Genomic DNA, 24,972 nt, shown 5'->3' with positions numbered 1-24,972 from the left:
AAGGAACAAGAAACATTTTACAGCATTTCAGGGTTGAGTTAATTTAACTAATCAATGTACATGTCAGGTTATAAGATTACTATTTCTTTCAAGTGTGGTCTTGATCTGGTTACTTTGGCACTTCTTCGTATGAAGCGAAGCCATTAGGTTATCAGTGTTTTGTTTGCTAATACCTCCAAAATGAAATGTAGATAACTGCTAATAGATAAATGCTAAATATCTTGCAAACTTAAAGCTAATATGTACACCAAGACAAAGATATAAGAAAAGTCTGGACATGCCCGTAAAGGAGGCAATTTGGTTCTCATCATTGATGGCAATATTTTTTTTTTTTTCTAGCTGTGAGGGCGGGGGTTGATGAGTGTTACGCTCTGAACGAGCAAGGCAGCCATTTTGGAAGCTGTGGAGAGACGGACGTTAGACCATGCCCAACGTCGTAAGAAAAAGATGTTTCTTTTATATTTCATACTACTGTCAGATTTTGTTTCAGGACTTTTCATGTTGTGTTTATCTTGGGCTAGGTTTAAGTTGGACTTTCCTATATATGTATTTAATTTGTACCCACATTTGGGGCCTGTCACCACGAAATGAGTCCAGTTGGTCAAAAATTTTATTCCTGTTTTTAAGTATTATATGAATCTACATTAAGTAAGCTTTAAATTAAGGGGTCACACATTAAAATTGATAAATTAAATCCAGAAATATGAACAAAAACCTAATTGGACTTTATAACAATGGGATTACCCAGTTTTGAGATAATTAGGTGTAAAGTTAATGATGCGTAACATATTATAGTCTGGTCAACAACAACAACATAGCAACAACACACTTCCCATCATTCGATTTCAATGAAACTTTCAACAAACAAAGAAATAATAAGTCGATTTGGGGAAAAACCTTAAATGTGGTAGGTGGGTCAATTTTCAGTACATACACACTATACATGCTATTACTACGATTGAGCCTAATGCGACACTGGACACATTTCGTGGTGACTGGCCCCATTTGTTGGTCCCATTAGTATTAAGTACCATAAAAAAAAATTTAATAATTTGTGGGGAGCTGAATTGTTTTCTTATAAGGTTTACACTTTTTTTTTATCTTTCAGCATTATCAAAGATCAAACTTGATGTGATTATTCTGAAATCTCTCTCTTCAAAAGATGTCATTAGTATTGAGTGTTGAATAATTTCGATAATATCATCTATAAGATAAGAGAAAGATGATGGTCGATGGACTTTCTTTTCGTCTACCGATAAATTAGAAATAACATTTCTTTTACATTTGTTGGCTTGGTATGAACAAGAAGATCTAATATTCTTCTTAAAATAATTTTTAAAGTTAATTCATCTTTATTTTTGAGGCTGCATTTTATGTTAGATTTAAACATACATTCACTGGTCAGACAGACAGACACCAATATTTATGAATGTTTTTTTGAACTGTCCAATTATTTATTTTCTGTTAGAACTGCTCCTGATGGAAAGTGCTACAAGGCTTGTGAACCTGAGTAAGTAATCTTATTGTACATGTTGAAAGTGGTAAAAACAAGAGTGAGATTAGGAGTTGGGATTGAGATTCACAATGTGGCATGACTCACATACAGTGCAATTGTATGGTCTTACTTTTCACCATGCATTTTTTAAAGGCATCGTTTTACAATGTTAAATCTGAGATGCACGGCCCTACGTGTTATCAGTGTCAGTGATATGTTGGAATATTGAAGCCGTAAAAAATTTGCGCTTCAAAATGATCGAGAAGTGCCTCAAAAAGTAAAAAAATTTGAGTGACTGGTTTTAACATATTCCTTTTTCCCAATAGACTGTAGTGTTATAAAAACTGTTAGGAAAACGCAAAATTTGATTTCGATTTCCAATCATAAATATCTTGATAATCAGACAGGCGATCAGCTTATAAAAGTCATGGGGTTCCTGACTGACCTAAAGGTTGATAATTGCAACATGAGCTAAATCCAGGATTTTGTTTCAGAATCTGAGACAAAGTTACTGGATCCCTTTAAAGGGATTGGGTAGCTTTTCCTCAATTAAATGTTAATCATTAAGTTGAATGTTTATAAAGAAATCCTCTTCCTTACCTCATCCTCCTAGGAACATGAGGTGTGGACGTCTGATGTGTGAGAACGTACCCGCCAGACCCGTCCTATCCAGCATCGCCACCATCGCTCCAGCACGGGTCTATGATTCCAACAATCAAGTTCACATCTGTAAAACGGTCTCTCTTAACTTTGGAGCGGACGTTCTTGATCCAGGCTATGTGGCTGAGGGAACCAGTTGTGCTGAGGGAAAAGTATGTTCATTTCCATATAGTTCTACTCGTTTTAATGTTATTTATTTTCTTCCAGTATTTTATTTTTTCTTTTCCAGTTCACAAAGTATTCAAATAGTATATAGATTGCTTATAATTACAAACAAATACTTAAGTGCATTTTCTTCTGTAAAATCACTATCAATTCTTATTGAAGATTACATACTACTGTGAAAAGTTATTTTTATGTTATTGTGGTGGGATCTGCATATGGGCACCTGGGGCCGTTTCTCAAAACCGTTATAAGTAACTTCTAAGACGCCTCATTGAAACGTGTGTTATAGAATTAACACATGTTTCAATGGGATGTCCACGAACTTAGACTAATGATGGTTTCAAGAAACTGGCCACTGTGAAACGTCCAAATGCCCTCCAGCAAAATGGATAGTGTTCTTGGTTTTCTTTTTCTATTTTTTTTCTAGAGAGTAAATAGTTGATCAAATTATCTGTCTTTGTGGTATATATATATCTCAAAAACTTCATTTGCTGCTTTATTATCACATTCTCTTGTTTCTCTGTCTTTTTGTCCAATCAGATATGTTTGAACTTCCAATGTCAAAACATCAGTGGTGTTGGGATCAGACCCTGCCCTTATAACTGCAATGGCAATGGAGTGAGTATGAGGTTCACGAGTCCTGCATACAATGTTTAGTTCATTTAATACAGGTGTAGATTAGAAGTTTATGTAGGATTCATTATACTGTATATTGACTTCAAATATAAAATATGCAAATACCTGAAAAAATTAAAATAAATAATGTAAAGGAAAAGCTGTTGAAATGATGATTTAAAAATGATATTGAATTGCACCTTGAGCTTTGTACGCTTTTATGTTGTACGTTGTAGAGGTGTCGTGGTCTGATGGAAACATTGCCGGACTGTGAATCACATGGTTTGCAATTCAAGTCCAACAATACAGTCATCTACATTCTCCACTCTCCACCCAGGTGTTCAATGGGTACCCTATAGGATGCGAATGTTAATGCGGTTGGGTTGGCATGTGTGCACTTGTTAAATGGCTTCTGGCTGGAATACTCCCCAGGGAGTGGAACATGTGCAGTGTCATGTGCGAATTAGCAATTGAATTCAATGACAGGGGTAATAATAATTACTAGTGCTGTAACATCACGGATATCTCCAATTCCGTTTAACCGCCAGTCAAAACCGGACGGTTTTCGGTTAAACGACTCTGTCGGCAACTTTCATTTAACTGCGAGGTGCATTTAAAGGGGCCGATTTGTGCTTGTGAAATTGTCACAAATAATAGTAACAATGTTGTTTTTAGAAGAATGTGTAAGATCATTAATATAAATTAAAAACAGTAGAGGACCTAGGACAGAACCTTGTGTAAAAGTTGGATGAATTATTATTATAAACTACATATTGAGATGATGAGATCTATTACAAAGATTACTTTCAAACCAAGATGACAGACAAATTGGAGTGTTGTTCTAGTTTTAGAGTGGTGAGTCAACACACAGATTACTGAGCTGGGAGACATTGCCAGGCATAGTGCCAGGTGGAGGGGCATAAATCGAAACTTTAAAAAAAAAAATTAAAAAAAAAAAAAATTATATAAAAAAAATTAAAAAAAAAAAAAATTAAAAAAAAAAAAAAAAAAATCGGGAAAACGAAACCGTCCAATTGAAAACGGAATCCGCCATGGGCGGTCGGATACCGGACGGTTAAACGTTTGACTACAGCACTAATAATTACCACATGAACCACTTAGAAACGTGGCATTAAGCGCTATACAAATGTGACTATTATTATTATTTAAATTTCTCGGCTCATACACGTGCATGTATTTTTGTTTGTTCTGCCAGGTGTGCAATAGTAAGAGTCACTGTCACTGCAACCAAGGGTGGGCCCCACCCCTCTGTAACACCGTAGGCTACGGGGGCAGCATCGACTCCGGACCAGCTTTACCCCGGGATAACATTGGTAAGAAACATATCCTGCTGCGACGGTATGCACAAGTCAGTAACAGTGTTGCCATGATTTCCCTTTTCTGTTTGGTGACTTTTCATTTGCTTCAGTGACTTTGATAAGCTTCAGCACAGTTTGCTGTAGAGGCACTTGCTCCAGTGACATTTGCTCTGGAGGCACTTGTTCCGACAAACTCTTGTTCTGCGACATGTCCCTCATTCTTTATTTCATCAGACACGTAGGGTTAGAGTTGGGTCATAGGTCAGTGAAGGGTGAAGGTTGGTGTTACGGTTAGGTTAGGTCAAGTGTTTGGTCCGAGTGTGGCCTTCCAGATTAGGATTGTACAGCCCCAGCAGGAGCTGCAAGTAAACCACGAACCAGACTGACTTCATAGACGCGAAATCCATTGTCTCTTGAGACGGGAGGATGCCACTATGCTTGGTACAGGTTTGATGTTCTGAGTTTGATAAGGGTTGGAAGTTGATGAAGGAACAAATGTGACTGGAGCATGTGTGGGTTACATCTATCGATGCACACATATATGTGGAGGTGTCATGGGCTAGTGGTAACGTCACAGGGCTATGGATCACATGGTTTGTGGTTCAGGACCAGCAGCTGCATCACTGATGTCCTTTGGCAAGACATTAATCTATATTTGCCACACTTCACCCAGGTGAGGTAAATGATTACCTGGCAGGAATATATTCCTTGAAATGGCAGCCATGCTAAAGCCGGGGTAATAATTATGGAGCGCCAGACATGCCAAATCTGACAATCATAAACTCCTTTCAAGAACCCACTATTATTATTATACATAACTGTCTCCAAATACAACTTTCAAAAGCTAAACAAAAACAAAAGCTCTTCTCTAGTACATTTCCGTATGAAAATTGTGTGAAGAGTTAAATTTAATACAGCTGTGTACTCATGATCTGGCCAAAACATCATTCTTTATTTGGACTGTATTCTTAACTGAAGCCCTAAAAAGTGTATGCATCAATAGAAAGTACATCATTGTTGTAGTTCTTTGTTTAAGAATAGATTGCAGCATTGCTTGTGTGTACTTGTGATTTTTGCTGTGCTGAATTTGCTTTGTTTGCTATTTTACCGCTACATTGCACCCGTATGTGAATGCAGGTAGCCTAGCAGATAAGTGTTCGTACTGACACAAGTGTTAGTTTTTCTTGTGTTTTAATGGCTTCTAAGTTGCTTATGACTGACATTTATCAACAAGATAGAAGTGTGATATGTTTCCATAAGATGGTCTTACGTTTTATGTTTTCAAAACTGTTTTTCAGTTGACAACTCCAGTTTGCTCCATCATGCGTGAATGAGCGTTAAAGAATAACTTGAACCACACACATTTTTGTTCATACTGTGCCATTGATATTTAAACTGTGGGATACTAACCCTGTGAATCCTTTTGTTGGAGTCTATGGAAAGTGTGTCTGATACCAAAATCACATCATATCTAATGGGTTGACCCTAAAATGGGATGGAGGGGATGGGGGGGGGGGGTGAATTTCATTCCCTGTATTTTTTTCTCTTCACAATAGCTCTGCAGAATTTTTTTCTCTGACCCTGTGCTTTCATGTCTATTAAGACTTTAGGACATCTTTTGACACCACATTCATAAAATTAGGATAAAGGGTTACAGCGCAGCATCCAGAAATTTTACACTATGGGCGTCAACATTCCGATCTCCCTGTACACAAAGCCCTGATCGCAGATAAAAGATTAATTAGGCGATTAAACAATACTTCATACAAATTTCATATTTATATTTGTATCGAGTTACTTATTTACGCCCCATAATCTGCCCCCCCCCCCATTCCCCCAACAGCTGTGGATTCGCGGAAATAAACTCAGCTTTTTTAGAGACGTTTAATTTAATCAGCCATCTTGATGTTGTGAAGAGATTACTATAGCCTACATCACATTGTTGTGTATTTCCTACCCCTCCCTACATTTCCTCCACCCCACCCCCATGGTACGTGTGCAGTTGTAGTCACCCATACCGTGACTAAAGTGATAACCCGCTATCTACCCGTAAGTGGCCCCACCCTCTTGGGTAAGTATGCACCCTTGCATGGGGATTGGTACCCACCCCCCGCTGGTCATGGTTTACCCCCCTCTCTTTGTTTCTTGTCATGTGTGGATCAGGGCCCTGTTTCATAAAACTTGGTATCAATAACAAGTTACAAGCTACTTGTTATAAGCTACTGAAATCATGGCATCTGATTGGCTGAGAGCAAATTTGTCATAGAATTTAGCAGTTGTTATAGATTACAAGTTTTATGAAACAGGCCCCTGATTGAAGAGCTGGTCAGACCTCACTGATAACGAAATATTTTCAATTAAAGGTACCCCCTTCTATGTTGTGTATGTATTTACCTGAGAGTATGCTCATGTATGTTAATAACAGGGCAGTTTATATAGGGTCTACCTTTAATGAAAAGTCTTGTTATCCTTGTCTGACCCGCTCTTTACCGTCTGTTCCAAGTACCCATGCATGGCCCAAGTCCACAAGTCATTTGTATTGTATTGTATTGTATTTATTTTCCGTCATTTAAAAAATACATCAACATAATTATATATATATATATTTACAATCATAAAGACACACTTATAAAAAAAGAAAGACGGAGGGATGGCCCTACTCAGCGTTGTTAGCATAACAATGCTGGTTTACAGAGGGGTCCCTATAGAAATAGAAAACATGAAAATAGTTATTACAAAAGTAAGGAAAACTTACAGCAAAATAAGAACTTACAATAATAATTACAAATTCGAGTAAAACAAGAAACATGAGAGAAATATTTACGATATTTATACAAGAGAGAAAGCTAGACAAGTAAATTATTTATTTAAAAAAAAAAAAAAAAAAAAAAAAAAAAAAATACAGCTACAAGAAGTCTGGAATAGTATTGTTTAAATACTTTTTGAATGTTTGAACAGTTTGAAGTAATTTAGTGGTAGGAGGAAGAGTATTATATTGAATTGAGCTTCTGTATTGGGTAGTTCTGCGACAATATTCAGTTCTAGGTTTAGGGAGAACAAAGTTACCGGAATTGCGGAGGGAATAAATATGAGAAGGGGGTTGAAACATTTCATTCATACTGGGAGATAACATATTATGGACTGATTTATAGACAAATACATTAAGATTTTTCTTACGCCTGGATTCGAGAGATGACCATTTTAAAAGTGAATGAATTTGTGCGTTAGAAATGTGTTCATATGGATTAACTTTCATTATTATTCTGCCCGCGCGATTTTGGAGAGTTTGCAGTTTCTTAATATATTTTTTATCACATGAATCGATTAAAATGTCTGCATAGTCAAAAAGGGGTAAAATAATTGCTTTATATATCAAGTTCAAATTCGTCTCATTAATAAAATAACGTAGTCTAGCCAAATATTTTACTAGGTTTCCAACCCTCTTACATAATTTATCTATATGGACATCCCACTTAAGTTTGCTGTCGATAATAAACCCGAGATATTTTACACTGTCAGTCTGTTGTATTGCAATATTATTTATATATACATTTAATTTATTACATTTACTTAACATATGTCTAGAGCCTATGAGTAAGGATACAGTCTTATCAAAATTCAGTGTTAACTTATTATTGCACATCCATTTATAAATATATGACAAGTCATGATTTAGTTTATTTTGAACACTTTCCACATTAAAATCTGAAAAATAAAGAACAGTATCGTCAGCGTAAAGTTGAATGGAACAATAATGTGTATATTGAGTTAAATCGTTAACGAAAATAATGAAAAGCAAAGGCCCCAAAATGGAACCCTGCGGTACACCAAAAGAAATGGGTAAATGAGATGAAAGAGTTGAACCAAAATAAGTGGAAATAAACCTGTTATGTAAATAATCATTAAACCATGTCTCATCCTTGAAAATGTTACCACCCCCTCATCAGAAGCATCCCCCCCCCCCCCCCACCCAGGAAAGGAGCTGTCTTGTCTTTGGACTAAATTTATCTTCCAGTGCTCCCGCGACATTTGCCCCCTGTCGTTGTCCTGCTATGATCCACCTAATTCTTAACCTCATAAATACACTCAACCCTAACCCTGACTAAACATAAAACCCAATTGCAACCCCAAGCATGAACCTATACCTGCATATTTTAGTATAGAGTAAGTGTCAAAACCTTGTGAATGTCATGTCACCCATCCAATGAACGTTCCGCTGCTTGAAGAAGATCATGAATTGCCCATTTGAAAGATCACCCCCCCCCCCCTCCTGTATATACAACCTACATGTATGTATGTTTCTGGTATGCTTCTCCCTTTAATAATCCCTGCTGCCTTCTCCTAAAACTAATTTCCATCAATCCTTTGTCCCTCTTGTAATCATCTGCTGAGAGCCAGAAGCCTCTTAAAGGCACACTGTCCTACTTGTAGCTACTTGCTCCCTCTATATAGAAAACTTCCCAAATCGGTGCCTGTTGGTCCCCCATGATCCTCTTTTTCTTATGTTAAATGAGAGCTGAGTTAATGAGATAGCCACCTGTCACAGTGACCTCGCTGGCTCGCTGGGCGGTCTAATCCCTTCTGGCTGAAGTAATAAAGCCTGCCTTTAAGAGCATTCTACGTCCCTGGACCTTAAGAGCATTCTACGTTCCTGGACCTTAAGAGCATTTTACGTCCCTGGAACTAAGCTGTGGAATACCCCTCCACCATCTATCAGGGTCTATGTTAATGTTCTTGTCAACCCTCAAGACTTTCCTGTTCCCAGCTACGATGACATCATCTCAAGAATGATACCAATGCCAACAAAGACTAATGGATAGTAATATGAATTTGAAACACCGACCAAGAATTTTGAATTTGTGAGACATTGTAGAGCAAGCGTCAGGAGCGACCATCAGAGTCGGACACAGAGTTTGTGCCCGTTGGCTCTCAACAGATGTACTTACTTGTTCCTGCATCCCTCTAACGGACATCTTAAAAAGCCCTTTGAGCCCCGCCCCGCCACTCCCCAAATCCAATCCAATATTGATCACCCCTTCATGCATAATCAATTGTAGACATTAATACATTATTTTTTGGTTAATGAATTGTGCATTTTTATATCTTTGTTTCAGTTTTATTGACTGTGATTATCCATATATTTAAAAATCACTGCACTCCAGTGGCCCATGTATTGAGTTGCGGTTGATTTGAATCACTCAATCACAAACTGTGCACTTGGGACGTAGGAGAATTGCGATTCGAATCAATCACAACTCTTTGTAAGACGGGGCCCTTTTTCTATTTCATGAATGATTTTGTGGTTTTTGTTATTATTATTAAACACTTAGCAACTGTTTCATGACATCACCCTTGCACCATGTTTGGTTTGTGCATCGATCATCACTCCCTTAATGTGATAAGTCTTTTTTTTTTAATTCCCCTCGCCTGCTCCCGCATTTCCTGTACCACTCCATGTGAAAACAAAATACACAAGAATTTGATTTCTTATTTTAATTCATCTACATTTGTACTCTCATATTAGTGGTGATGCATGTGTAGTAGTATGGTAGACATTTCTTTTTTTTCCCAATTCTCTTTACCGCCCCTTTCAAAGTCACCCTTTCATTATGTATCATGCATGTTATATGTAGTCGGGTTGTTGTTACATTCAGTGGGCAGGATAGTTCACGGCTAAAGCCATACCGAACTGATGAACTTTCTGCTCTAGCGCACTGTTTATTGCACAGCGCCATCTCGTGGTCAACTTGCCAACAGTGCATAACCCAGAGGACTCTATGCGAGAACCAATAATGCAGCGGGTTACGGGACCATACTGCTACAGCTGACCTGAGATGGCGCTAGAGAGGATTTGTGGTAGTGCTTCTAGTCCAGTGTGACTTTATTAAGTTAGAAAATACAATAGTATCGACTACATGAAAGTGTATTTGATATTGATTATTTGGAGTTGCCAGTACTCGTGTTAATGATTACATTAATGTGTGGGTTATAGGCCAGTACATGCAATGTGTCCCATATGAATTAATTCCATTTATTTCATCCCGAAATGGAAAATCTCTTAACGTGATAATAGCATAATGTTAGTGATACAAGAAACAACCATTACTCAATGGTCATTTAAAGAGATTAACGTCATAGGTCATACAAGACACTTTGCACAGAATCTCTCTAAGCCAAGAAGATGTGGTTGATGGCTATCATGGAGAACAGGAGATACGTAGGCAGATAGAATTATATATTTCCACTTTAACTTTATACCTGTAAATCTTTCTCCCTCCCTCACTACCAAAAATCCTCCAGGAGAAAAAGGAAAAGGAAATGAAGGAACTGGAAATTTTCTGAGTGGTGAGAACCGATAAAAGTGATCAGATCATTTTCAAGATTATATTTCTCATGGTCATTCTCAGGCTCATCGTCAACCAATCATGGTGTATTTTAATTGAAGCATTGGGATATCATCTTCGGATAGTTATCATTATGGTTCATGTCAGCTTTACATATATATTTTTTTTTATATAAACTCCAATTATTAGTGTAATAAAAGCACATTGTCTACGGGAATTTCAAAAGCTTTTTAGTTCAGCTCTCTTGATGGTCTTGATCAATGCATTTTCATGTCATGTTAGCATTTATTTCAGTTTTAATTTCAAATCTCAATGTACATATATTTGAAAAGAGACCAGTCACCAAAAATAACTAAGTATGAGGCACTCAAGTGGTTTATAGATCAAATGATATGAAGGAGGAAAAGACATTATAACAAATACAATATTATCAAAGCTTATTGTTGAATATATGACAAAAGTATTGTTTCAAATATACGATAAAAGGATTATTCAAAGCTATTTAATATATTCAACAAAGCAAGACAGATGTTGGTGATTGGTCTCAACTGTCTCATTCAAAGCTTTAATTTTTCATTTCATCTTTCTGGAATTGGTAAAGATTCTTTGTCTGTCAGCTATGCAAACTTCATATCTGCTTTCCACTTTCAACCGTCAGCCGTCAGCATAAGATATCTCTTTTCTAAACTGCTTACAGCTAGCTTTTAGTACCTGAGTCTTTCCATAGGGAATCATGAATCATATAAGTTGTATCTTCTTTTTTCAAAGCTTCTAAATTGGAACTAGAATTCTGGGGCTGTATTCAATTCAGTATGCGTATAATATTAAGTCAGAATTGCACTTGGCATTTTACTTGGCCAGGTTATGTGTCTCGTCTCATATACAGATCACATCTAAGCATTCTACTTTCGCAAGCCAACATCAAGGCAAAATGACATCACATGGTCAATCATGTTATTACGTTCATGCTAATTAACATTATTTTCACATCTCGGAGGGTCTTAAGTAACACAAGATGAATAGCATAAACCAATGGTTGATATACTGAGTACTGAAATAGAATTATAATCTCATTATGTTGGACATCCTTACAATTTTTCCCTTGGAGATGTGTATCACATGTATAATATTTCTATTATCATTTCTCCAACCCTATAACTTCTAATATCTAATAGGTCACAATACATTATCGTGAAACAGAAAAGTGAATATTTACAAAGATGAATCTATCGTAATAAGTATACTTTATACATGGATTTGCTCATTGGAGAATGATTGTAAAATGGTTGCATAGTGTCACCTTTTAGAGGGACATTTAAAGTTTACCTTTTGATCAAGAATGCTCTGAATGACAAATATTACATGGGCAGAAAGTGCAAAAATCACTGAAAATTTGAAGCCATATCTGTTGCAGTACGTGATGTCATTCATAAATAAGAGCAATTTAATTGAAAAATGTTCAGTGCCTCTAAATTGGCAATGCAGAGTAAAATTTGCAATCATTATTTTTGTGTTCAAATTGTTGATTTGATTTTTAAAAAACTTTCGTTAACACTTTGACATTTACTATACATTGAATAAAGAAAAAGTGGAAAATGCAGTGAGATATTGCCAATTTGAGGAGAAAAAGCTGATTCGTTTAAACCTTTAAAAAACTCTGAAGTTCTATGGGTTAAGATGGCCAGTGTGGTATTGAATTTAGTTCAAGTGCAAGTCCAAAGTATAGTTCCTCATGTAATAAATTGATTAACAGATTTAGTTTGTGTGACGATTGCATTGAATTTATTGATAGCATTACAAGAAGGCTGACCTGGCCAAAACCAGATCAAATGATGCTAATTTATGTTGTTAATTAATAATAAATGTTAATGAAAACTAACTTGGACCCTTCTTATAATCCATTCTGTGAGTACCAAGTCAGAAATACACGTACCTGTTTTGTTTTGAGCATAACATGCACAATGTTGTTTGTTGCACAGTAATTTGAGTCTCTTGTTGCACGTACGTGTATGGTCAATATATGTCTTGTAAATGTAATATCTTCTATTTGAATTTCTGATTATGCATTTCTGAAATGTGCATCTCTTTTTTACATTTTAAAGAAAATCCATGGTTTGGAGCAGAATTATGTGTATTATTTTGTATTATTGTTACTTTTAATACTATTAATAAGAAGGAATCTCATATTACACCATTTTGTTTCACATGAAGTTCTAAACTCATTTCACAAACCCATAATCGTAGAAAAGTGGTTGGAATTTTCTGAAGTTAGCCACAAAATTCATCCACAATCATGGATACTAGCTACTCTGATAGCAATTCTTCAAATATTTGTTATAGTGTAGGATAGTCTGGATTAATCATGCATTAATACAGATTAATTAAGCTGGATTAATACCTTAAAATTCCTTACCCAATATCGGAACTTTAGAAATAACAGCCATTACCAGTATTTAGCTCTGTATAGAGCATTCCAGCCATTTTGTAGGTAAATGATCCGAATAGTTGTTCATATTCATATGTACTTATAAATTTTTTTATAAGGAAAATAAAACCAACCAACTAACTAGTTATCATTCCAGAGAGAAGATAAGATAATCTTGACCCTTTATTTCCTCTTGCAGGTGTGTCAACTGGAACCGTCGCTGCTCTTCTCGTTCTCTTCATAGTCATCTTCCCTCTACTGACCGTCTGTGGTGTCGTTATCTATTGTAAGCGACAGAGACTTCGTCAGATGCTCAACAAGAGCCGGGAGGCTAGGACTGGGTAAGTCAATTAATTGAGGAGAAACTCCTTGTTATTCATTGGGAACTATTGAGGGAAGGTGAAAAATAAATAGAATTTGTTTTCATTCTCTTATTATGTTAATGTGGAAGAATATGGAAAAAATGTCTCCTGAAAAGGATGGCTCTTCAAATATATTTCTATTTTTGTTTAATACCCCCTGAAAAGTATGGCTTTTCAAATGCAATCATATTAAAAATATGATAAGAATATATTGAAAATGTTTGAGTAGTCCCATATACACTTGTACTGTGCATGTAACTTCCAGCAGGGATGAGTTGATTTCTTATCATTTTGATGAATTCAAATCCTCACAGTATTCATCTATTTTTATGTGCTACATTGTTACCCAATCCAATCGCATGACCAGAACTCAACTCCAAGTTGTAATAACTTTTACCCTCTAATGCTGTGAGTACCAAAATCGGTAGCGCATAGAGTCAGGGTATTTGGAGTGCCTTAAGCACCTTGCGTGGTGGATACATGCACAATAACAATATCTGACAGGGTATGTTATATACCCGATGGTGTATTTTACATGTATGAGACATAGGGCGTGTTTATGCTTAACTTTTTCTGGCCAGAATCAGGCATCTGTTACGCGTTTAGTTTAAAACACGGTTGTGTCCATGCTCACTTTTGTAGAATCACCGAAAAAACGGCGATCACGATCGCCGATCGTAAACTCACAAAAAGATGCGTTTACAATTTGTAAACGCGTTTAAATGGGGTCAATGCACTGACCTCTAGTGGGTCTACGTAGCATGCGCACACAGGTTTGCGAATCCAGCTGAAGGCCACCCAAGGAGAATTGCCTGGAGGAGCAAGAGAAGTGAGCATAAACAGTGCACCGTGGAACTGCGATTACGATGAGCGTTTACGATGAGCGTTACAAATCGCTCATTCTGCCTTCAAAATTTAAGCTTAAACGCACCCTTAGATGGAAGAATTGTTTTAAGAAGGAGATACATGGAGAAGAGTTTATGATGAAGTGCTTCTATTAGTCTGCAGTGCAGGCACAGACACATAGTAACACATATCCATAACATCTTGAGTTGAGCCTAGCACTGTCAGTCTCTGGCTATAGTACAGACCCTATGGGGTGCAGTAGACCGTGCAGTAAACTTAGTCTTCTAGTTCAGACACTCTGCTATGCACTACGAGTAATAAGGTTTGTGCCTGCAGACTGCGTCTATCATCCTGGAAGGAAGGATTAGACCACCCAGTGGGGTCACTGACAGGTGGTTATCTCATCAACTCAGCTCTCAATTAACATAGGAAAAAGAGGATCATGGGGGACCAAAGGGCACCGCTTAGGCAATGTTTTCTATGTAGAGGGAGTAAGTTGCTACAAGTAGTGCAGTGGGGCTTTACATGCCCAGTGGAACCTCATCTTGTTTAAAAACGTGAAGATTTGGGATGGTTTGTGAAATGTGCTATAAATTTGACTATAAATCTTGGTGTGTGTTTCTGGATTATTGTAGTCGTAGCAGCACATCAGCTGGTGTATCCCATCATGCAGTAGTGACATCCCACAGCCAGGAGGACGGAGTAGAAGAGATTGATCGATGGAATGATAAAGATGGGATTGAATATTTCAATGAAGACAGTTCTTTTCTTGACGAGGAGCCAGAAAGGGTGATTCTCCCCCTGTCTCTTTTTGTCTCTGTCTTTTTCTATCTATCTCTCTCTCTCTCTCTCTCTTTCTCTCTCTCTCTCTCTTTCTCTCTCTCTCTCCTTTCTTTCTCTCTCGTCCTTCCTCTGTCTTCCCCTCCTCTCTCTCTCTCTCTCTCTCTCTTGTCTTTCTTTCTCTCTTGTCCTTCCTCTGTCTTCCCCTGTCTTCCTCTCCCTTCTCTCTCTTTCTCTTTCTCTCTATGCCTCCCTCTGTCTCTCTGGACCTAGCCCATATTGAGAGAAAGGGTGGTGTAGTTTATTCAGACTGAACTGATCTAAAGTTTCATCATTCAGCTTCTTGGCTGTCTGACGTTCACAATTCTTCAAATTTTCCCTTGATGGGGATCAAGAAAGGCTGATTCACAGTCTCCTGCTACACTCTATTTAGGTTATCTCTTCTTGGCAGCAATCGATGGTGTGTGGTCTTTCTAAAACAGTTTCTGAGACTGAACTTATCTATAGTTTCATCTTCAAGCTTTTAGGTCTGTTTGACATTCTCAATCCTTTTTTTTCTTCCTTGATTTGGATCCAGAAAGGCTGATTCACAGTCTCTTTCTCTCACTCTCTTAGGCCTGAATTCACAAAGGAGGTTTAGATTTATCATTTAACCCATAGTTTAAACCCTCATTTACATAACCCATGATTTAAAATAAGCTCAAAATAAGCGCGACACAAGTCAGAGGTCCAATATTAGATGCGGCAAGGTATGCTAATTTTGCGCTAATTTTTAAACCATGGGTTATGTTAATGAGAGTTTAAACCATGGGTTAAATCTAAACCTCCTTTGTGAATTTGGGCCTTAGAGTCTCTTTAGGTTATCTCTTTTTGAGAGCAGTTGGTGGTGTTTGGTCGTTTTAACAAGATTTGTCAGACTGAATGGGTCTTCGGTTTAATCTCCTTTTGTCTGCCTGGTGTTTTTTAATCCATATAAGCTGTGCATATGTGCAATGGAGGGATGATTTTAGCTCTCTCATTTAAGATTCATACTTTTATTTCACTGAGAATGTAATGAATGATCAGTCTGTGTCTTAATTTTAATGGATTTTAATCTTGGAACGCTGTATTTGACTGTTCAAATCTATGGTATCATCGTAAAGTTCATACAGTCTGTCTCTTTGTCTCTGCTTTCATCTAAGCTGCAAATAATACATGTACCTGATACTACCTGGTTTGTTCTGCTCTTTGGTTTTGCGGTACTTTTACAGTTTCCATTTTTGCAGTTGATCTGTCCGGTGGTCTCAGATTTTCATCGTACGCATATGACTTTGTCATATTTTACTTGCCATATCTCTGTATTGATGGTCATTCCTATTTTTTTTAAATTGTATTACATTTTACCCTATTATTGCTCTAATTTTGTATTACTTCAATTTGACAAATTTGACTCAGTTTCTCTTCAAGGTGATGATGGAATTACATGATTTTGATGTACTTTACATGTACATCTTTCTTTGTACGGTCAACCCTATATTCTGCATTCTGTTTTATAGAGTTTTTAAAAGTGTTACAAGCTGTGTGACTGACCTCCTTTTGGTACAATTCTTTGTCAAATTGTTTGGTTGTAAACAATACCGGGTACATTTGGTTTTATATTGAAGATATATGTTTTTTGTTTTCTTCAATTGAGTTATATGAGCCATTATTTTCACTCCCCATTACCTTCCATTTAACTTTCTTTATTGGTGGATTACCTGTGTATTTTGTCATCTGTTTGTTTTATTTGGGAGTTTATCAATATTAATTTTGACAAGTTAAAAGCTGAGAATAATGGAGGAAAGTTATCTTTGTCATCTTAGATTTTTAAAGTTTGAATACTCTTTTTAAAGGCATTTTAAAACAATGTTTCCAGTTTTACAAATCTGAGATGCATGGCCCTATGTGTTCTCAGTGTCTGTGATATGGTGTAATATTGAAGCCCTAAAAAAATTGCGCTTCAAAATGATCATGAAGTGCTTCCAAAAAAAATTATAATCTTTGAGTGACCGAACTCATTTTCCCCAATAGACTGTAGCGGTATAAAAAACTGTTCAAAACCATTTGGCAAACACTTTTTGACATTTCTAATTCCAATCATAAATATCTTGATAATCAGACTGGCGATCGGCTTGTAAAAGTCATGGGATTCCTGACTGACCTGAAGGTTTATAAATATGATTGCAGCATGAGCTTAATCCAGGATTTTGTTTAGAATCTGAGGCAAAAAATACCCAATCCCTTTTAATAACACATGCATACACGATCTCACAGAATAAGGCGCGTAAGAAACATAAGTTAGATTTGGATTCCGTGCCCATGCACCCTATATGTAGGGTTTTATGTTATCTTTTTATTTTCCTAATACTCCATAATTTTTACCTAAAGAATCCCAGTTAGTTTTTTTAAATAAATTAATTATACCTTTACACATACACATTATTTTTTCAGGTGATTGGTCCACTTTAAGGTATGTTTGTTTGATTATCAGAATTTTATTGTGTATGGACAACTGTGCACAGATAGAATAAGTTGTTTGATACATGAATATGACAATTTTTTGACACACTTCAATTTCTCTTGCAGGCATCAGTCATTTAGGAACAGCCCTGGTAGCAATGGAGCAACACGTAAGACTGTGACTGTCACACGCACCCCATCAGTTCGAGCTTCCCCTCCGACCATAGAGCACATCCCAAACAAAAGCACCGGTAACGTGGTCCACGACGTCTACCCTCTTATCCCAACGGGACCTAGCGTCAGCTACAAGCCTGATAGACCACCAGCAAGACCTAGTTCCCCACCTCCAGGACAGACCTCCAGACCACCACCCTTACCCTCAGCAGCACCAACGCGCCCCTCCCAGACTCCAGCCAAACCAACAGCCCCTCCAAGCCGCCCACAGGTTCCTAGGTTCAAACCCACTGCTCGGTCCCAAAGCTTTAACTTTCCTGCCAAATCAGAACCAGGTTCTGGTGCGAGGTCGGTAGCACCGCCTGGGCGACCCAAACCGCCAACACCCCCGTTTAAGCTTGCACCACCCCCATCATCACCCCCACCTGTGCCCGACTCGCAACCACCCACCATGAACATTACTGGTGCCAGAGCGGCGCTAAAACCCATATCACGGCCACGCCCAAACGTGAATTCCAACAACTCAAAGGACTGTGATTGGAAGCAAGGTGGTAACCTCATTACTAAAGACAATCAAGAGGGGGAGCCCTTCATCGCTAAAAAACCAACAGTAGCCAAGAAGCCATCGATATCCAGAAAACCTCCTTTGCGCCCTGGTAGACCCCCGCTACGCACCCAAAGCATGAGAGAACCTCCTGCATCTCATTAATCATCTTGAAAAGGTGACCTTTGACCTTTAGTCGTCAAGGAGGTCATCTTTCAGTGTGTGTTACTCTCTGATTTGTCTTTCCTATTTTTATGTTCTTTTATCAAGTTACTTTCAGACTATCTAAGCAATACACATGTAGATATTCCTTGTATATGTTTTATTTTACTTGTACTTTTCATTCAATCTTGTATTACCCCCAAATTTTTTTGAATCGTTGTGAGAGGATTGTTTCTTATATGCAAAGTGATTTAGGTCTTTAGATTCTTACTACTTGGATCATCTTTTTATATTTAGATATACAAAACAATTTACTTGTGTATCTATCATGTAAAAGTGATTAATCATACAAATTACTTTGGATTGTTATTCTATTTGATGTATCCTTTTTAAAACTGGCCAAACCCTGTTATCGCGATGCTTAGATACCAGTGTATTTCCTTCTTCTTTCCTCCTTTTCTATATTTGATATATTCATGTATTTGAATATGAAACCTGAATTTTCTTTCTCTTTGAGCCTTCAACCATAGTGTATGTCTTGATTTGCTAAATTGCATATTAAAGCAAAAGATGACTTGTGAAGGCAAAACCTTCCACTGTTTGATTTTGATTATGCCAGGGGTTTCAGCAAGCAAATGATACCTTTTCTTTCTGTTTTCATTTTCTTCTTTCTAGTTTACCCTTAATGTCACTATGACTAAGAACCTCCATAATACCACCAAAATATATTTTATGAATATGATTATTTGAGACAGCTAAATAAGGTTTTATGAGACTGATTTTTTCTTAAAGTAGTATCATTTTTTTAATTGTTCATTTAAATACAAGCAATGTTTCATTGTATCTAATAAGTAAGAAATCTATTATGAATTTCAAGAAAAAATGGCAAGCTTTTCATTTTCTAAATACAATATATGACGTTCAAATTTGGCTGGTTTATCCCACCTATTTGAATAATAATAGTGGGTTCTTGTACAGCGCTCATGTCTGTCATATGTGACACTCCTGGCGCTCCCAATTATAATATTATATTATAAGAATAATTGGGTAATCATAATTCAAAATTGAATTAGTTAAAGAGAGAATTTAAGTCTGAATATTTGTAAGGTTCATGTGTGATTTGAAGTATTTGCGACATGTATGTTCATAGCTTCTGAAGACGTGTTTTTAATGATATATTGCTGCTGTGTGCTTGACATTCCATTATCAGTACTGCATAATTGAAGAGAAATGAAAAGATATGACTTGTGCAGTGGCTCTTATGCAGAGGGGACCTTGTGTCATTCATTTCAACTGCCCACTTTGAATAAAGTTCAATAATTTGATGAAAGATTGCAGCTTATGAGCGGCAATTGGCCTGAAGCAAATGTAGCTTGTAAATCTATTCAACTCTGTATATGCAATCCTGTCAATTTGTCAGTTGTTGATTTCGATCTGCAAATGAAAAAATTGATTTGAATTGCTTGTATCCTGCTAAGTAAAAAGCTTAAAAAGCTTAAAAAGCATAATGAAGTAGTCCTGTGCCAAAATGTACTGACTGGCAATCCAAAAAGGGTAGAAGTAGGAACAGAATAAAGTACAAAGCAAGTAGAGAGTTGCGTATTTCACTTGGTGCAGGATACAGTTATCTGTGGGATATGATAGAGGTGTAGTATTTGTATATCTATCATGCTTATGATTCGGTATGTGTAAAACAGTTGATGATTTCAAGTGTATTTATTACATGCAGGAAACAGTATACAGTTTGCAATTTTTGTATGATGGTGCAATGCAATATACAACTCAACCACGATTTACAACCAGATTTAAAAAAAATATAAGGTATGATTTTTTTTTGTATTAGCTACATAATATCTTTTGATAAACTGGGTTCTTCTCAGCTAATTAATTTAGCTGTTACGAATACTTTCTCATTATTTCAAAGAAAGGATATCTTTCTTTTGAAATAATTTCAGTGACAATTGATACATCATGTTTCAGATTTTGGATACACCTGACCATTAGAACAGATCCATTAAAAAAAAAAGAACTCTGGATTTATATAGCCCTTAATACGAAATACTGTCTCTTAGTGCTTTACAGATATATTAATATTGCCCCAGTCACTGAATTCATTCACACACAATTTGTACCATCTCCGCTCCGTGGGGAGTATTCCTACCATATTTTCACCATGAGGGGAAATGGCAATTACTATCACAGAGGCTTTCGTCATCCTACCAGGTTCCTGTTTCTCCCCTGTGTAGGGAGTGAGAATTGTAGACTAAAGCCTTGCCAAAGGACATTACATGTAGTTCTGTGTCTGGGTTCAAACTCACGACCTTTGCATTTCCGGTCAAGTGCTCAAACCACTCGTTTACAACACCTCTACAATACAGTACAATATATATATATATATATATATATATATATATATATATATATATATATATCAGAGGAAATAGACATCAATAGATTAATAATATGATTTAGCCCTGGAAAATTCAAAGATCTTTGCAAAAGAAAAAACAAATTTTCAAATTAACTTGGGCCATTGTTCTTGTGGGAATAAACCCACCATGATCATAAGATTTTTTTGACACTGGTAAAAGTACTGGTAAACATATGATTGGTAGTGTGATTTACGTGATTATTAAATACTTTGATACCTTTAGATGATCTGCAAAAATGGAATTGTACATACATATGTTTATTTATTGCCCAAATAATTGCTGCTTGTATGAGTGACAACAGTCTTGTAAATTATGCTTGAATGGGCATTATCCTGTGCAGGAATAAAAATTCAGTAGAATATGGTGTGGCCATACATTGTCTTGACCATTAAAATTATTTGAAAGTTGAAATCTAAAATATGGTGCTTATGCTTTCTTTCTCTTCTCCCCTCTCTCTCTTATTCATTCTCTCTCTCTCTCTCTCTCTCTCTCTCTCTCTCTCTCTCTCTCTCTTCTCCCCTCTCCCTCTATCTGTCTCTTCTACCTCCTCTATCTCTCTCATTATCTCTCTCTCTCTCTCTCTCTGTCTCTCTGGAGTCTGGGAGAATGTGAAAACACATCTAAGAAATGTGTTGCTGCCATCAGTATAGTCAGGGTAATGTCATTAATATAATTAACTGCATATATATATATATAGTGTTGTGAGAGAAAGTTATCGTTTCAGTTTTAAGGAGGAAAAAATGGTTAATCCTTATATACAATATTTCATTCTGAAATAAAAAGCTCAACATACATCTCAGAAACCTTGTGTTCTAATCAGACAGTATTTTATTATCTTCTTTTTCAGTTCTGTATGTCTTAATTCTTATTGGCAGTTTTAGCTTTTCTATCAGCAAATAAATATGTGAATGTCAAAAGTACATGAATGATTATTATCTTCTTTTTTTTTTACTACAATGTAAAAATGAAATATACGTCACATGAGAGAAATTGATAACCTGGGAATAGTTTGACAGTTTTCATGCAATGAATTCATTCATGATCTTGTCTTTTCTTTTGTTGAAGAAAAAGATTTTATATTTTTGTCATCGTTTCAAGTTTGAACTGTTGCTGCCAAGATGATGAATTCTGGGAGTCTTGTCAGCATCACTGATTTTGTTTTAAACTAGCCAATGTAAAGTAAATTAATTGTTCCTATGGAAATACTTGTTTTGTATTTAATCTTTTTACCTTTTTAAGTCACATTGGTTCTTCAATATTACTGGGAATATGATTAATTTATTACAAGTCTTTAACATTTTTATCTATGTATACACATATACCTTTATATGTATGTGATATGTGAATATTATATGCTCACATTCTTGCCTTAAGTTCCCAGTCCCATTTATAGCAGATGTATGTGATGCTTATTACGGTCTCTTGACATTATATCGCAGTACAAAAACCAGTATGTGCAATAAATATTACATGTGTACATGCATGTTATTGCTACGATAAATGCTGGAACAATAATGCCACTTGTGCTAGGTGTTCAAACAAATGAATTCAGTAAAGCAGTGTTAGGTGAATTATCCACCTAATGTTGCTGGAGAAAATCAAATGTAGAATAAAAAATACACTGCTAATAACTTGGATTGCCCACATTAGATTTATCATCTTCACCTATATTGCCTGTTCAGAACTAGAAGGGCATGAACTCTTTGTTAAAGTACATGACTTAAAGGGGAAGTCAACCCTGATAACAACGAGAAAAATGAGAGGAACAGATCAGTGAAGGTTTGAGAAAAATTGGACAATAAATAAGAAAGTTATGGATTTTTTAAATCCATAACTTAACACTGCATATTTTTCATCTTATATATTTATATAAAACTATTTTTAGTCTTCAAAGGTTGGCAGGTATGATATTGTACTACGCTGTGTCTTGAAAACCATCACCATTACTGTGGAAAAGAAAAAGAAATAAAAGACTTAAATGATTAAGGTTAAAATTAATTAATTACACTTGCCATGCCGCTTTATAGCAATAACAGACCTCTTGAAGTGAAGTTTATATGTAATGTTTCATAATCTCTGTAAACATTTACAGGAAAGATTTAACTATTCTTGCTGAATGTATAGAAATGGCTTTCTATGCAATTGTTTGATAAAAGATAGTTACATTTTGGATTCATGTTATTATGTATGAGCATGTATATGTTCATAATATGCATACCAGTAAATATCAATACTGACTGAAATCCTAGATTTCTTGTTGTCGCGGGCAGCGTTGCCTGCGAGTTCCAAGATTTCGGCAGTGAGGTACTCTAGGAGCTCGAGCAAAGTGTTCAAACATATTATTGACATTTTATTTATTATTTTTTTCTGATGTAGGAGAGAATCTATAATACAAGGATCTACGGTATACAAATGACCCTTACACCGATGATTAAACAATGTTCTTATTTTATGGGCATTTGGAATATTGATTTCTGTATTTATAAAACAAACTAAGGTTTATTTATATATGGGGGAACAAGGTTATAGGAATAACTTTCTGGATTTATTTGGTGCCTTATGAGAGGCGAATTTTTACAAAAAGTAATACAGTGCTTGGAATATATTTAGTAGGTAAAGCATTCATCATAGTTATTATTAACAACTAATGGGAAGTGTTTGCAGTAAGATGCTTATAAGTTGTTTTGACAGAAGGTATTGAATGACTAAATGTGATAAACTCTGATTCAGATTGCTTTCATGTGTTCGAGAACATACGAAGTAGAAACATTATTGTGTATAACTTTGGGGATTGAACAGTAAGGCAGTTATGAATATTGAGCTAAATCTATTTGGTAATTAAAGGGGCAACCTTTCAAATTTCTTGCTCATAGGATGTTTAATTTTGTTTGTATGTATGAAATATTACAGGAAATATATAATACATACAAAAGATGAACCCCCCCCCCCTCAGAAAAAAAGGAGGAAAAATCCCCAAATTTCTAATGTATGTAGTATGCAAATGTTTATTTGAGGTGGCATCTAAAAGTACAATTTATGAGATATGTATTGTATGGAATGAGTTTTTATTGTTAGTTACTCATGGACTTTCTTGATAATCTTTCGACTTATAATCTCTTTGTATTAAAGGTATGAATGTATTTTCAAAAGATTGTCTCTTTGGTTATTTATTTTATTACAATGATGATGATGATGATGATGATGATGTTGTTGGTGTTGGTGGTGGTGGTGATGCTGATGATGATGATAATGTCCATTTATATAGTGCTAGTTTAGGCACCATGACAAAGGAACTCAAGCATTCAAGGAATTAATCCTATACCAAGTACCCATTTTCTTCACCTGGATGGAGAGTGGCAAATTTAGATCAATGTCTTGCCTTAGAACGTAGAGCATAATTTATACTAAGTGTAATCAGAATGAAAAGAATGTACATTAAAGTAATTTACGCAATAACCTTAATGTAGATGTTGTTTCATATTACATGTACATCAAAACAATTTAGGAACTTTCTTCCTTTTTATGACAATACTCACTTAGATAATGACCTCTCAATAAAGATGATAAGTAAACTTAACTCTCAAAAAAAAAATACACATCTACACCGTTCTTTACTTACATTCAAATTTTATGGATATCTTTTAAACAAAAATTGTTCTTGACAACTTGAAGGCTTGTCCGAGAATTACCCAACATAGCAACAAATAATGAATGCTGACTCGATTCCTATTAAATGTAGTTCATTCATTAATAAGAGGTTGATGGAATAACTCTTCATTATATCCCTAGGAAAGAAACCTATATAAATTTGAATATGTTAGTAAACTGCTCTATTGACTCCAATCGGTTTAAACAGATTGACACATATTTTTAAAATATCTCTTTTTAAATTGTATTCCGGAGAACAGGGGTTAAAACAACAACAAACGCTCACAACCTCCTTTTCCGATAAACCTTGAACCGCCCCTGCTTGGTCAAACGCTTGGTGTTTTAATTTTGTCATTAAACTAATTTTCTTGTTTGGGGTATAAAAAACATGATCGCAACTACTTCACAGAAATCAACTTAAGGTGATTTCAATAGCCTTCTGCATCGCATATAGTGTACCAGGTTTATTTTCAGGGGGCGATCGCCCCTATCATTTTCAACAACAAAAAGGAAGAGAAAGGGA

The 24,972-nt window shown here is 36.0% G+C and overlaps 1 protein-coding gene across 3 annotated transcripts in view; it reads left to right on the top strand.

Annotated features, from left to right (window-relative positions):
• The window catches only part of LOC756811 (disintegrin and metalloproteinase domain-containing protein 12), a 37,794-nt gene extending 17,399 nt beyond the window's left edge, over positions 1–20,395 (top strand). The window contains exons 12-19 of one of the 3 annotated variants that reach the window (XM_030986176.1): positions 340–436; positions 1,469–1,510; positions 2,109–2,307; positions 2,861–2,938; positions 4,152–4,269; positions 10,555–10,599; positions 13,223–13,364; positions 17,616–20,395. In XM_030986176.1, coding sequence (XP_030842036.1) covers positions 340–436; positions 1,469–1,510; positions 2,109–2,307; positions 2,861–2,938; positions 4,152–4,269; positions 10,555–10,599; positions 13,223–13,364; positions 17,616–18,372 — 1,478 coding nt within the window. In that variant the 3' untranslated portion in view covers positions 18,373–20,395. Of the gene's footprint in view, positions 1–339; positions 437–1,468; positions 1,511–2,108; positions 2,308–2,860; positions 2,939–4,151; positions 4,270–6,256; positions 6,326–10,554; positions 10,600–13,222; positions 13,365–17,615 lie in introns of all 3 variants that reach the window. The other 2 variants (XM_030986175.1, XM_030986177.1) reach the window with 2 other exon arrangements.
• Positions 20,396–24,972: the final 4,577 nt, after the last annotated feature.

This window comes from Strongylocentrotus purpuratus, unplaced genomic scaffold (assembly GCF_000002235.5).
Source record: "Strongylocentrotus purpuratus isolate Spur 01 unplaced genomic scaffold, Spur_5.0 spur5_scaffold_15, whole genome shotgun sequence".
Lineage (NCBI taxonomy): Eukaryota > Metazoa > Echinodermata > Echinoidea > Camarodonta > Strongylocentrotidae > Strongylocentrotus > Strongylocentrotus purpuratus.
The sequence above is the reverse complement of the archived record's forward strand: the minus strand, read 5'-3'. Positions and strand labels throughout refer to the sequence as shown.